Source organism: Peromyscus leucopus, chromosome 7 (genome assembly GCF_004664715.2).
Source record: "Peromyscus leucopus breed LL Stock chromosome 7, UCI_PerLeu_2.1, whole genome shotgun sequence".
Lineage (NCBI taxonomy): Eukaryota > Metazoa > Chordata > Mammalia > Rodentia > Cricetidae > Peromyscus > Peromyscus leucopus.
The window spans coordinates 55,221,058-55,234,761 of record NC_051069.1 but is presented as its reverse complement, the minus strand read 5'-3'; the positions used below and the strand labels follow the sequence as shown (position 1 = coordinate 55,234,761).

General features: G+C 41.3%; 1 protein-coding gene and 2 non-coding genes across 3 annotated transcripts in view; all 3 read right to left on the bottom strand.

The window, feature by feature from the left end:
• The window catches only part of Cep295 (centrosomal protein 295), a 41,710-nt gene that overhangs the window by 5,521 nt on the left and 22,485 nt on the right, over positions 1-13,704 (bottom strand). The window contains 14 exon segments of the mRNA XM_037207744.1: positions 705-926; positions 1,283-1,385; positions 1,851-1,954; positions 2,940-3,089; positions 6,895-7,038; positions 7,144-7,324; positions 8,371-10,313; positions 10,316-10,495; positions 10,498-11,643; positions 11,646-11,779; positions 12,034-12,131; positions 12,322-12,462; positions 12,800-12,903; positions 13,033-13,125. Coding sequence (XP_037063639.1) covers positions 705-926; positions 1,283-1,385; positions 1,851-1,954; positions 2,940-3,089; positions 6,895-7,038; positions 7,144-7,324; positions 8,371-10,313; positions 10,316-10,495; positions 10,498-11,643; positions 11,646-11,779; positions 12,034-12,131; positions 12,322-12,462; positions 12,800-12,903; positions 13,033-13,125 — 4,743 coding nt within the window.
• Positions 1,475-1,543, bottom strand: LOC114696381. The gene has a single exon (XR_003735007.1). It is a non-coding gene; the product is annotated as a small nucleolar RNA U2-30 (small nucleolar RNA).
• On the bottom strand, positions 1,669-1,748 carry LOC114696382. Its single transcript, XR_003735008.1, has one exon. It is a non-coding gene; the product is annotated as a small nucleolar RNA U2-19 (small nucleolar RNA).

Here is a 13,704-nt window from a genome sequence, read left to right as displayed (position 1 = left end):
CGACCAAAGCTAAAATACAAATCTCCATTCTACCAGCTTCAAAGGCTTGTCAGGTTAATTAGGAAGAGCAGGCCACATAAGACTACATGAGAAAGCTTAACTATAAGCTTTGAACTCTTACTTAGCTCATTTCATGATCAAGAGTTGAAAATGACAAAGGTTCACTGTCGTCTTTGTTGCTGGGGCGCACGTACTGTACTTTATGTGCACATCTTATTTAATTTCAATTTCTCTTTTATGGAAGAAAAGGTCTCATAGCCAGGAAATGCTCTAAATCTCACTCAGATCCCTGCCTTAGTTATAGGAAGATGTCCTCATTATCTTCTCTTTAGGCTCTTCAAGCTGCTTTGTTTTGTTTTGTTTTGTTTTTTTAAATTTAAAAAATTATATTCATAGTGCTTGTGTGTAGGTCAGAGATAACTTCCAGAAGTCAGTTTTCTCCTTCAACCATGTAAGTTCTGGGGACTGAACTCAGATAGATCATAGGCTGATAGCAAGTACATTTAATGCCAAGCCATCTGGCTGGCCCCTTCTATTCTTCCGTTAAAGTGCTCCCAGATGCCCTGCCTCATAAATGCCCTCAATATTATCTGTGGCATAAATGATGTGCAGGCCATAAAAAAGATGAAACTCAAACAATACTTAAAACCAAAAATGATGACAGGTGAAGAGCTAAAAAAACATTCTTTTAAAATGATTTTTACCCTGCAAGTCTCTTTTTTCAGGTATCAAATTTGCTTCATTTATATCCTTGTCTCTGATCTGCTGAACACGTGTGTGATCGGATGCCCTTTCTTCCTCCGAGGGCAAAAGAGATTCATTAGCACCCAAGGTGTGCAGCTGCTGATAAATACCTTCTTGTTTACTGGTAGATTGTTTACTGGTAGATTCTTGTTCTTGATGCTCCATTTGTTCTGAAAATGACTCTAAAATGAAATATAATGAAAACATTTAATTAACATTTATAATACATTAAGTTAATGTCTGGGTACTTCCTCACAAACATAATGTGTCATAGCAGTATATATTGCTGAGATTGGGGCAACCAAGAAATCTGTTCAAAGAGATTTCCACTAAATGGGAAAATGTGCCAAAAGCATTTTAGAATATCACACTGTATGGTATTCTGTTCAACACCAATGTTTGCCTTTGTTGACTTGAGACATCTTCTCCCCCAAACACATCACCTGGACACAACATGAAAAAGCAATGCTCCCTCCATTACCACACTTCAGTGCAGCCAGTGCTGTTCCTTCAATATATCCACACAGTTTGATAGTACCTGGATCTGTAAGGCTCAAATCTGTGATTTCATAACTTAAGAAGCTTCCAGTAGAAACAGTTACTGAAGATAATGCCTCCTGAGAAATCTCTTGTGTTTCAGCCTAAAATTTCAAAAGGAAATATTAGATCATGATGCATCATGACCTATCTAGAAAAACCACAAACGATCAACATTGCTAGTTGTCACTTCTGAGCTCAGGTCAAGTGTAGAAACCTTCATAGTGACAAGTTCAGTTCTAAAGCCTTTTCATCATTGCTCAGAAATGATCACACACCCCACAGACACACCCCTTCTCTCACCATCCACCCCCTCCCCCAACACACACACCCTTTCTCTCACCATACACAGACCCTAATTGTTTTAAGCTATTTTGTAGTTTTGCTTCTCAGAACTATAGAGATCATGCACCAAGCAGACCAAAAGGTCTTCTGATGCTCAGATTTGGCTATTTTCATCATTGATCCACCTCAGTAGATCTCAGAGGACAAATTTGAAGTTTCTAACAAACTAAACAGAAATACAAAATCCAACAGGTTAATATAGAACACAAAGTAGCATCACTGACCTTATCATCTGGCTTTACAATTGGACCCAGATATGTACACCCTTCTTCTGAGACAGCATGACTCAGTATCGCATGATTCTCAGCATCAGATTCCTTGACTTTAACTAAAATGTGGATTGGAGGTTTCAAAATAGTGGTGGGGAAGTTAAGACAAAGTAAAATTTTAGCACCTGCATTTCTATACCTTATTTTTATATTTTGCTTCTTAAAATCGCCTTACCTCAGGCCAAATAAAAAAAATATCAACTTACTCACTAGGGCAATATTCATTACTTAAAAAAATGTAGTCACTGCTAGTCCAGCAGTAAAACTCTCTTAAAATATTTAAATATTAATTATAAAGTTGGGAGAATCAAAATATCAAAAATGGCAACGTCCTATAATGTTGTTTCAACTGTAACACAAAAGCAGATGTTGGAGTCAATCCTTCTCTTATGAACCCTCCAATAGCTACAATTCACCTATCAATTATTTGTGTTTAAATGAAGCTAAAATAAACAGAAATCCTAGAAAGATAACTACTTAAAAAGAATGTTACAGCTAATAAAATGGTATTGGAGCTCTGTTTTGTAGGCTAGTAAACAATATTATATCTTCATATCTATAATGTATCCATAAATTCAAAAGCAAGAAAATTAACTTTGGTTGTACTGGGTGGTGGAATTGGCTGACTTAAAATGCTTCACAATGTTTACAGGTATCATGCAGCACTCTCTTGGAATGTCACAATTTTCAAAAAACAGCATTTCCTGGCACTGTATTCACAATGTGGCCTGCAAAGTCACCAACTCAATCATATCTCATATAATCGTAATGGTACTCACATAATACTATAGTTTTACAATAAAAAGATTTTCTAGCACTTTGGAGACAGAGGCAGAAGGATCTCTGTGAGTTCTAGGATAGTCTGGTCTATAAACATCTCAGCTTCACGTGATCTCATGACTATTAATGATGGCATAAATCAAGAGAGTATGGGTGTACCACAGTGATCTGATTACCGCCAATCACCAAAACTACTTACCACTATTAAACACTACCTATCACCACTTTTTGTCCACATGTCCTGTGTGCAACACTTCAACTTACCTGCTTCATCATAGTCATGGCTTCCGCTGTTCTGGGCAGGTGGCTGGTGACAATCAAATGGGTCACGTGCCAGTGGACTCCCCAGGAAACTTTGTTCTCTGCTTATGGAGACCCTTAAGGGGTCTCGGTCTTGATAAAAGTCTCGTTTACCTGGGTTAAAAACAAAACAAAACAAAGACTCATTAAGTTGCAGTTGTTAAAACTAACATGGCCATTTATTTTTAGATATATTTATTTTTTGAGTATTTTCCCCTTTGTGTTCGTGTATGTGCAGTGCCCTTGGAGGTCAGAAGGGGCACTGATCTCATGGAACTGGAGTTAAAATGGTTGTGTGCTGGGGACTGGAAGAGCAGTAAGTGTTCAACCTCTGAAACACCTCTCTAGTGCATAAATGGCTGTTTTATCATCTAAAATGGCCATTTAGATAATAATTTTTAAAAATCTGAACTCTTAAAGGCTCAATTTATACAGCAAGAAGATAAGTGCTGGTTGTTTAGTCAGACCTTTATATTCTTTTACTCCCACCAGACAGGCTTGGACTGTCCTATTGAGGGTCCTTGATGAAAATGCCCCACCTTTTCCATGAAATTGAACAGTAAATAAAATTTTGGACCAATAGAAAATAGAGAACCAAACCAAAAACTAACTTTTAAAGTAACTCCTATTTTGTATTCATGAAACAAAAGTAGGATATTACCAAGGTGGTGTGTGTAGGAAGAACCAGAGAAAATGACTTTCTGTTAACTGCAATTGGATAATCAAAATAAAAATTCAGAAACAAACAAACAGTGGAATAAAAGAATTAAGGAAATTTATCCAGAAAGCAAACAACAACAACAAAAGTACAAAAGAGAAAAGAAACATCAGTACATATTAGTGTACCCAACTTAATTATCAATCTGTGTCCCTCTAAATGCCTTACATATGAACTTTCAACCAAGCTTTACTTTGTGAATTAAAAACACTGCAAGACTTTCCACTTTTCCCTCAACCAGTTTTCATTTCCTTGGGGGAAAGGACATTTTTTATGAATGACCTTGTTTAGCCAGGTACACATACTTAATCCCAACACTTGGAAAGCTGAGACAAGAAGACCATATGTCTGAGCATAGTCTGAGCTACACTGCAAGGCTCTGCTTCAAAGAGACAAAGAATGATGCTGGGAGTTAATGCAGCCATCCAAAAAAACAAAACAAACCAAACACGACAGTCAGGACTGAGTGGGAATGGAAAGTGGGCGGGTCTATGAGCTCAAAGAGGAGAACTAAGAGATAGTAATTTACTGGGTGTTAGGAGGACATCAAGGGAGGGGTCAACCCTTAAAGAGGAAGTGGATTTTCTCTTTAGACAAGAAGGCATTTTTGTAATCTCAAACATGATTCAATTAACTACTGGAATCAGTGACAAGGGCTTCCCTCACAATCATTCTAAATTAGGTAAAGTGTTTAATTCCTGAAGGGAAAAAAGCTTCCAAAACCACTGATAAAATCCTCTCGTTTCATGAAACTTATGTTCTCTCCTACTATGAACAGAAAGGCACTGAATCTTGGAGGGCTCTCTGTTTCCCCACCTTCCCACAATCTTTCAGTAAGAAACAAAGGCATCTTAGTTTATGGCTTGACCCAAACAGCTGATAATAACATTTCACTCCTATGTGCCTTTTTATCAACAAAAAGCCAATTTTCTCCTACATAAGCCCTGCTCTAGGAAATTTCATCAAGAAAATTATCTGGTGACTCTAAAGGTTGTTAAGAAATTCAAGGATTTCAGGAAGGAACTTTTAGTTGTCTGGACATAAAAGTAGTATGGTAAACAAATAAATCTGTTCGATTGTTGGTAAAGCCAGTGTTTTAGGCATAATTATCTTATAAAAGATACAAGAAAAGATCAAGGTCAGGCTGGTCTACATAGTGAGTTCCAGGTCAGCCAGGACTACAAAGTGAGAGTCTGTTTAGAAACAAAACAAAAACCCTCCATTAAGATGTAGGAGAAGAGTAGTGGGAGTAGAGAGCAGACGGAAAAAGAGAACCGAGTCTCATCTTTGAAACCTGTCTAGAAGGCAGACATGAAAGAAAGCACTGTGTCAGAAATGTGGGACAATAAAGACTGTCACAGCACACTGCCTTCCCATGGGAGACAGAGAAACTAGTTAGTGTGCACCCTGCCTTCCCATGGGAGATAGAGAAACTAGTTAATGTGCACCCTGCCTTCCCATGGGAGACAGAGAAACTAGTTAGTGTGTACCCTGCCTTCCCATGGGAGACAGAGAAACTAGTTAGTTTGTTATGGAGACAGAGAAACTAGTTAGTGTGTACCCTACCTTCCCATGGGAGATAGAGAGAAACTAGTTAGTGTGCACCCTGCCTTCCCATGGAAGAGACAGAGAAACTAGTTAGTGTGCACCCTGCCTTCCCATGGGAGACAGAGAAACTAGTTACTCTAGGGTAAAAAGGGCCAGTGAAAGAACACCTTGGCCCTGAGACCAGAGCCAAGGAAATACACCCTGCTCCTAACCAACTCAGGAACTGAAATCCAATCAATCTCTGAGCTTGTCCCAAACTCAGGAATTGAGATCCTACCAATCCCCACCCCAAAAATCTCCACCTTGGAAAGCTCCTCCCCTAAGCCCTATACCTGGTCAGTTTGGGGCTACCCTCTTCCACCCTGGCAGAGGCAGCCACTCTCCTGGATTCCTCCCTCCCAATAAATCTCTTGAGTGAGGTTTGTTATATAGACTTTCTTTCACTGGAGCAGAGCTGTAATGGTTCTGGCCGGATTAAAGTAGACCTGCTACATTTCTGTGGGTAAACCCCCCTAGCAGAGCAGAGCTATAACTTAAGACTCTCAAGCCATGCCCCTCCCTGAGGACCTCTAACTGCCAGGTTCCACCCACAGAACACTGTCCTAACTGCTGGATCCTGCCTCCACCCTACAGAGTAAAAAGCCCAATCTTTGGACATTAAATCCCACCAATCTCCACCCTGGAAAGCTCCATCCTCTTCCCAAGAAACTCTACATAAGCTCTGTATCCCGTTCAGGTTACTGCTGTTTCTTGCCCAAGGAGAGGCATCCAATCACCTGTTTTTTTTCTTCTCCCAATAAGTCTCTTATGTGAGGTTTGTTGTACAGTGTGACTCTGTGATATTCCTTGGTTCCTGCTGCCAGGATACCTTTCCATCAGAGCCGTAATGCTAAGGGTAACAATTTTTGCCAGAGCAGAGCAGAGCAGAGCTGTAATGGCTCCCGCCAAGCTGAGCAGGTGGTACAGAACTGCAACACTTGGGTGGGGAAACTTTCCCTCGCTGGCCAGAACTGTTACATTCCAGGAATCTGAGCAGAGCTGTAACATTTCTCTGGAGCAGCTGTTACACTTGCATTAGGGAAATCTTTCCTGGAGAAAGGGTTTTAACACTTTGCTGGGGAAAACCTCCCACTGAAACAGGGCTGTAACACTTTTGTTGGGATACCTTCCCTTTTCGAGCTGTAGGTAACCCTTGGCTTCCGACTGCAAGGATACCTTTTCCCTTCAGAGCTGTAACAGTTAAATTGTACACGGCCTACCCCATGTGAGACTGAACGACCTACAGTGCTGTATTTCTTTAAGTCAAAAATATAAGGGCTTCAATACATTCTATTTTTGTGTGTCCATGTAATATGTGAGTGTTGGTGTGTGTGTAGGTGTGTCATGGCATGTATGTAGAGGTCAGAAGAGTACTTTTGGGAGTTGGCTCACTCTTTTCACCTGGGATCCAGAGACTGAACTCCAGCTGTCAGGTTTGTACAGTAAGCAGGAAAATGCTTTAAAAAGCCATCTCCATGGTCCCAAATTTTAGATTATTTTTATGTAAACCAGTTTCTCCTTTTATAAGTACTCAAGACTAGCTCTTTGAGTATACTGAAAAAGGGCAGAAAGCTATCAAACTAGTAAAACACTGAATTTTACCGCGCTGTTTACCTGGCATGGAAGTCCTGCCACTTGCTGGTGACTCCACCTCCTGTATAGTACTAAGCTCATGCTGGTTTAAGTCCAAACCACATTTCACTTTGGAGACAGGTGGCTTAGAGGCTCTACCATTCAGTTCTTTGCCCAGACTCTCACCTATCAGGTCAAAGACAAGGTTAAACAAATGAAACATTGTGAACACACAGGAAGCTTTTCTTCAGTCAGCAAGCTGCAGGGATGATGGCAAAGAGGCATGCTCACCAGACAACAGGATCATCTCACCACGGTGCTCATCAAGGACAGCTACTGAACGTGGCTGCGCACTGCTAGCGCTCTCCTGATTAGAGTCTCCCCAAGCAGAGCCTCGGATGTGAGGAAGCCACCCTCTGAGCTGTTCTATAGGCTGCACTTTCAGGTCATTCTCACCTGTGAGCTTCCTTGCCTGAAAAAGTGGATGGCATAGGGAAATGAGGATGTATGTTATGGGATCATGTGAAGAATCCACAAGATTTACATCTCACTTAAATCAGAACCTCAGCTGACTCACTAGCTCCATCACTATAGCAGTTTTCCCTGTATCTCTGTAATTCACCCACCTAGTGGGCCTGACAATGTACCTGGAAAGCACCATGAGTTTATGATTTTCTTTTGCTCTGTGCCTATAAAGTTCCTGTAACTTTCCAAGTGGAACATGCTATTCAGAAAAACCTGAACCCATATGCCCAAGTATAGCTAGAATAAACAACCTCTGTGTTTTATGTTGACAGATTAAAACAGATATACTTCCAACACTAAAGGGGTGAGACTCCCCTAATGCAAAATGCAGCCCCACATCCAATCCTAGCTCCCACTGTGCCTGATGACAGCTTAGACCTGCTGTCCCTCTGGGTTCCCACCCTTTACTTTTCCTTCACAACTATAAGACTTAACTTCTAGAATCAAGAGCCTCCTGAACATCTAGGTGTTACAGATTTCTGTTTGTACTACGAAACGTAAGAAATGGCCTAAAATAGAATAGACCCATTCATATTCCTGAGAATAAATATATGGCAATGTCTGAGTGACTACACCAGTCTTCTCAACAACTCAAATGTAAGCAGTCATCAATAGGTCTGGTCTCTATCAGCCTCCAACCATGCCAGCTGTACCATATGACACTTAGAGAAAAAGAGGGCATACAGTTTGATTCATACACAAATGTCACAAGTCAGTAGAGAACAGGATCTACCACACGATAAGAAAAATTCTGTTAACCAGTCCTTTTGACAATCTTTATCTGTGGTCAGGTAAGAAGCCACTGCAAACAAAACTCATAAATGAAGATGGATATTCTTTAATGGTAACTATTTAAAATGACCTTATGCAGTAGGTAAATCTTTGTTTTAATTTCCATACTCCCAATAACTAAAGGGAAGATAGTTTAGGATTAAAATGGAATCAAGTTTAAACAACTTTGTGTAATGCTGAAGTTTTAAATTCAGAACATACCTGACTGACATCCAAGAAATCTTTCAAAGTCTCTCTGTGTTTTTCAATTTGCTGCTGCAAGGCTGTCTGTCTCTGCACAAGTAATTCTTCTTGGGCTTTTTGCCTAGAGTGTAGAGCTTCTCGCTGTAGATTCAACTGCTTCTGAAGTCTCATGTTGTCTTGCTGAGTTAAAACAGGCTGGGAGTAACTCAAAAGTCTGTTCTGCAATCTTGGGGTCACAGAATCACTAGAAGGAGCTGCACGCTCCTTTTTAGGTAAGTACAACTCACAAAAGCTTTCAGATTTAGCTTCCGCAAAAGGTAATGGGATGAATGGGTGCTCTCTTTCCTTGGAGAGAAACAAAGCAGGGATGGCACGCTCAGGAGAGTCACCTTTGTCCTGGCTGCTTGGTTTGTGCAAAAGCAGTTCTTTATTTGTCATTTCTAAATCCAACTGTCTTGTCAGGTTACTGTGTTGAGGTAGAAGGGGCTGTGAAAAGCTCAGATACTCACCACGGGATCTGGGTATCTCAGTATCATCACTTTTGGTTGGGAAAGATCGTAGGGTCCCTTCAGAGTTGGCAACAGGTAGCGCTACCTGTGACGAGACTGAAGAGGAGCTAATCTGTTTGCAAGATACCCTTTGCTCCAATTCATTTAACCTTTGCAAAAGCAGTTCCTCTTGCATTTCCTGGCCAGATCTAATGACTTTCTTTTGCATATCTAACTGCTGTTGAAGTGCCTTCAAGTCACCATGATGAGGTTGGATAAAACGTTCACCAGGTATCTCTTCAAATCTGCATGGTCTGGGAAACACCAACTCTTCCTGGGCTTTCTCAGTAGAATGAAAGGAATTTGTTTGTGCATGGAGGTGCTCTGGATGTGCCGTCAGATTATTCTGCTGAGGTAAAGCAGTATGTGATAAACCCAATGCCCTGCCAGGCAAACCCAGCATCTCAGAACAACCTAAAGATATTGCATCACCACTGTTGGTTGAACGAAGTTCTTGAGTTCTTTCAGAGTCAGAGAGAGAGAACGAAGCGCATGAATGCTGAGGTATCAGGGGAGAAGATGGACCAACCTGCTCTGGGAATACTCTTTCCTTCCACTCTCTTAGTATTTCTTCATGAGCTTCTTGTCTAGACTGGATGATGGTTTCCCTTTGTGTAGCTAATTGTTCTTGAAGGGCCTTCAAGCTGTCTTGCTGAGGCTGGATAAGCTGGGATATCTTCAAAAGTCTGTCCTGCAACTCTGGTATCTGAAGATGGCTTGACGTTACTTTACTGTCACTCTCTGTTGAGAGGGGCTGCTGTGTGGTACCAGAGGCAGCAGAAGGCAGGGACACACATGATGAGGGTCCTAAGGAGGGCATGAAGGAAGAAAAACCTGTCTGTTGAGAAGATGAATTTTCCCGAATTTGAGGACTAAACTGTGAACTCTCTTTTTCTTGGTCTACCCATTCTTGGTGTTCTTGCAAATTATTTTGCAGAGGGAATGTATGTTGTGAAAATCTAAGCAGTCTTTCCTGAAATCCTGGAATCTTAAGGCTTAAGGGCCCTGTACTATCATTCTTGACTGATACAAACTCCTGGAATCTTTCCCATTCAGCTACCTGGGATGGAGAAGACAAGTCACCAGTTTGTTGAGAACAAAGTCCTTTTTCTAATTCATTTTCTTTGTGTGCATATTCCTGAATTTCTTTTCCAGCACCAAGTATAACCCTCTGAAGGTGTGCCTGTTCCTGGAGTGTTGCAAATTGTTCTTGTCTTGTCAAGTCGTGGTGCGGAAAGCCACGAGACTCCTCCTCCAGTGCTGGGGTGATCAAATGATTAGAGGGAAGTATAGTCTCCTCAGATGAATTCAGTTCCTGGGGCCTCTCAGGCTCAGATTCTGAAACTACACGAGAAGCATCTGAATGCTGAGCAACCACCGAGGAGAGAGAATTTCCTGGCCTAGACCTGGTGCTTCCAAACTTCCTTCTCTGTGTAGAAGGAATTCCTCTTGTGCTTCCCCTCTAGCCTGAACGGCATCCCTCTGTGTAGCCAACCGTTCTGGCAGCAACTTTAAACTACTGTGTAGAGGGAGGATCTGCTGTAGAAAACTTGAAGACCCATCCTGAGAACTTGAGATTTCAGACTGGCTTGGAGAAGACCTTTCTGGTTTGTAGGTAAAGGCTGTTCCTGGATTTTTCTAGATTGTCTATCAGCCAATGTTAGTGAACTAAATGACTGCTGAGCCACTTGATGTGGCCCAGAGGGCCCAGTCTGTTCAGATTGTACAATTTCATCCAGCTTACTCTGTTTATGTGCTAACAAGACTTCCTGGGCTTCCCGCCTAGCTTGAAGGTTATCCTTCTGAACATTGATCTGGTCTTGGAGAAATTCTAAATTAGTTTGCTGTGATAAGACAGGTAGTGAAAAACCCCAAAGGGTGTCCATATTGCCTGAGGAAACAGTGGCATCACTTTCTGCTGAAGATGCCTGGATTTTTCCCGATTCAGCTGAGGTAGATGGCAGTGAAGTAAAGAAATCTCCAGCTGATGATGGGAAGAATACTGGAAGACTAGCCTGCTTTTCTAGTTCTTTCTGTGTGCAAAAAGCCAGCTTTTCCTGGGCCTCTTGTCTTGCTTGAAGAACTTCTTTCTGGAGTTCTAACTGTTCTTGGAGAAACTTTAAGTTACCCTGCTGGGCTGTGATTGTGTCTGAGGATGACAAAGGCTGATCATGCATGTGACCCATTACCGAGTGGTTTATGGAAACTGTACTTTTGCTTATGGTTGTAAAGGGTTCCTGAACTTTTCCAGATTCAAGTTTAACAGGGAGATTAGTAAAAGAACGTTCAGGCACCAGTGGGAGAAATGAAGAAGGTTCAGTTGGCTTAGAAGATATATTTTCACTATCCTCTGATGTTATCTGTTGGGAATCTAAAGTTTGACAAGTTATTCCCCTCAGTGGTTGAGGTACTTCTCCAGCATCCAGTAATGTTTGTGGCCCATCATAAGACAAAGTTCTTGAAAGTGCATGAGAATCTTTAGGGACAAATTCATAGTCTCTCTGATGTGCTTCCACTTGAGAGAAATGCTGTAGATGTTCCCGTGACCCCACAGACTGCTTGGCTAATATCTCTGATGCATCTGTTTCTCCTTGCCTCTGTGAAAAGTAACCCTGTCTTAGTGCCTGACTATGACTTTGATCTAATGCAGGGACCTGTGAGGATTGCACAAGTTGATATTTGCTAAGACTCAGCTTCAGTCTCTGGCATGGATCCCAGTGCTCTGATGCAGCAGTAGGCTTTGGGATTTCTGTGATGGTCCTGATATAACAGAATCAGGTATCAGTGATGTGGTTAACATGGATGGGTATCTTTCCTTTAATATAGTCTGGTATTCAAGTAATCGTTTCCTGGCAGTTTCAACAGACTGTTTGTGTAACCTATCAAAAACAAATATAAAAACAAATATTACTACTTTAATTACTAACTAAAAAAAAAAATATTTATACATTAAACCCTGTAAGTAACAATCTAAAGTTGGCCATATTTACCACAAAAAAGTACATTCCCACTGCCCTTGATGAAAACATCATGGCAATTCCTAAGGGAATTCCAATTAGAACTTTATATAAAACAAATAATAAATCCCAAAGATGTAGGACACTGTCTTACAAAATTATATCCCAGTTCATACCTGTTTTGTTGTAAAAGCTGATGTTGATAGTTCCGAATCATCTGCCTGTGACAGTCTTCATCAGAAATCGTAGCATGTGACATGGGAGCAGGGCAAACCTAAAAATGAATGAAGTAATTTACTGTTTTCTACAATGACAGGTAAGTCCAAAAAGCTCAGCACACAGCTCACTAGCAAACCTGGTCACACCCACACTGGCACAGCACACATCCTGATGAGGAAATCTGTCAGGTGGGCGGAACATAAACACATGACTGCTATCCTCTGGCTTCCCAATGGCATCCTTACCTCAGGCTGCCGAGTCTTCTTCCTTTTCTCTTCTTCTTCGAGTTGAGCCCGGAAACAATCAGTTTCTAACCTTAACTTCTGTTGCTCAATTTGTTCAAGTAATTCCAACTGCTTCTGCTTCTGCTCTTCTATCTCCATTATCTAGATAATAAGAGCACTATTGTTCTAACAACAACAGACTCTCAAGGGAAAAGTTCACATACATTGCATGAAGAAGAAATACATGTCATCACCAAAAGGACTTCTCATCCACGAAGTAGTCTTAAATCTGCCATTGGTGTTGCCAAGGGGATTATAGGAGGACCAAGAGAAAGGGGAAAGAAGCACACAGCAGACACCCAAGGGGCAAATGAGTGTAAGGAGAGACCGAAAGCATCCTGTCAGCCGAATGTTATGTAAGATTAAAGACACGGTATCAATCCGAGATTAAGAAGAACTGAATAAGTCAAACAAAACTGTAGCTCCAGGGCCTGCTTACCTGTTTGTGTCTTGCTGACATTCGAATTCTGACTGCTTCTTCCTGAGGATGAAGCAGTACTGAACTCTGAGGCACAGGTGTGACAGGTGGAAATACAGCAACTGCTACAAGAATCGCCAAACAAAAATTAGCTCCAATAATTCAGAAAGATGGCCCCACTATGGTACCCTTCTTTACGAAGGAAAAGATGTGAGGAACCACGCAGGTTTAATTTGAGGAAGTGACAGAAATACCTTGTTCCTTTCCAGCACCTGCTTGGCAGAAAAATGGCTTATCTTCACTACTCAGTGGTCCAGACTCAATCGTCAGCCTATCAGAGTCCGTGACTGTAACAAATACCACTGTCAGTATGATAATATCAAGCTTAAAGGGAGCAAAATAACCTGCATTATTTAGATCAGATCAACCGCTCTCTCGGTCCACAGCAAGTGGACCCTCAGTGAAGGCTCAGTCATCTTTTTGGTAGTTACATACATTAACCAGCCAAATACTACAAGAAAAATCAAAGACTAAAGAGGTGCTAGAGAAAGGTCAATATGCCTTTCCTGGGCTAACTAGATACTAGGGATTTTATGACACCAATTCCCCCATACCAGGGGCCAGTCATTCTGCACAGCACCCTCATTCAGCCACCTACAGTGGCATGGCGGATGACAAGGGACACTGTGCTGAATGGCAAGAGGCCTCAAGGAGGCTCAAAGGTTGAAAGAGGGACAGAAACACCACAGAATCACCTCATAAAAAGGTGGAGAATTCAATCAGGTACCCTGTAAAGAAAACAGGCTATATTACAAAGCTGACAGTGAGTCAGGTGTAAAATCGCTGATGGTTTGGATTGTAGGTCATGAAACAAGAGAACAAGAATGATATAAACCTTTCTGCTCCAGCAAATAAATTAACATATT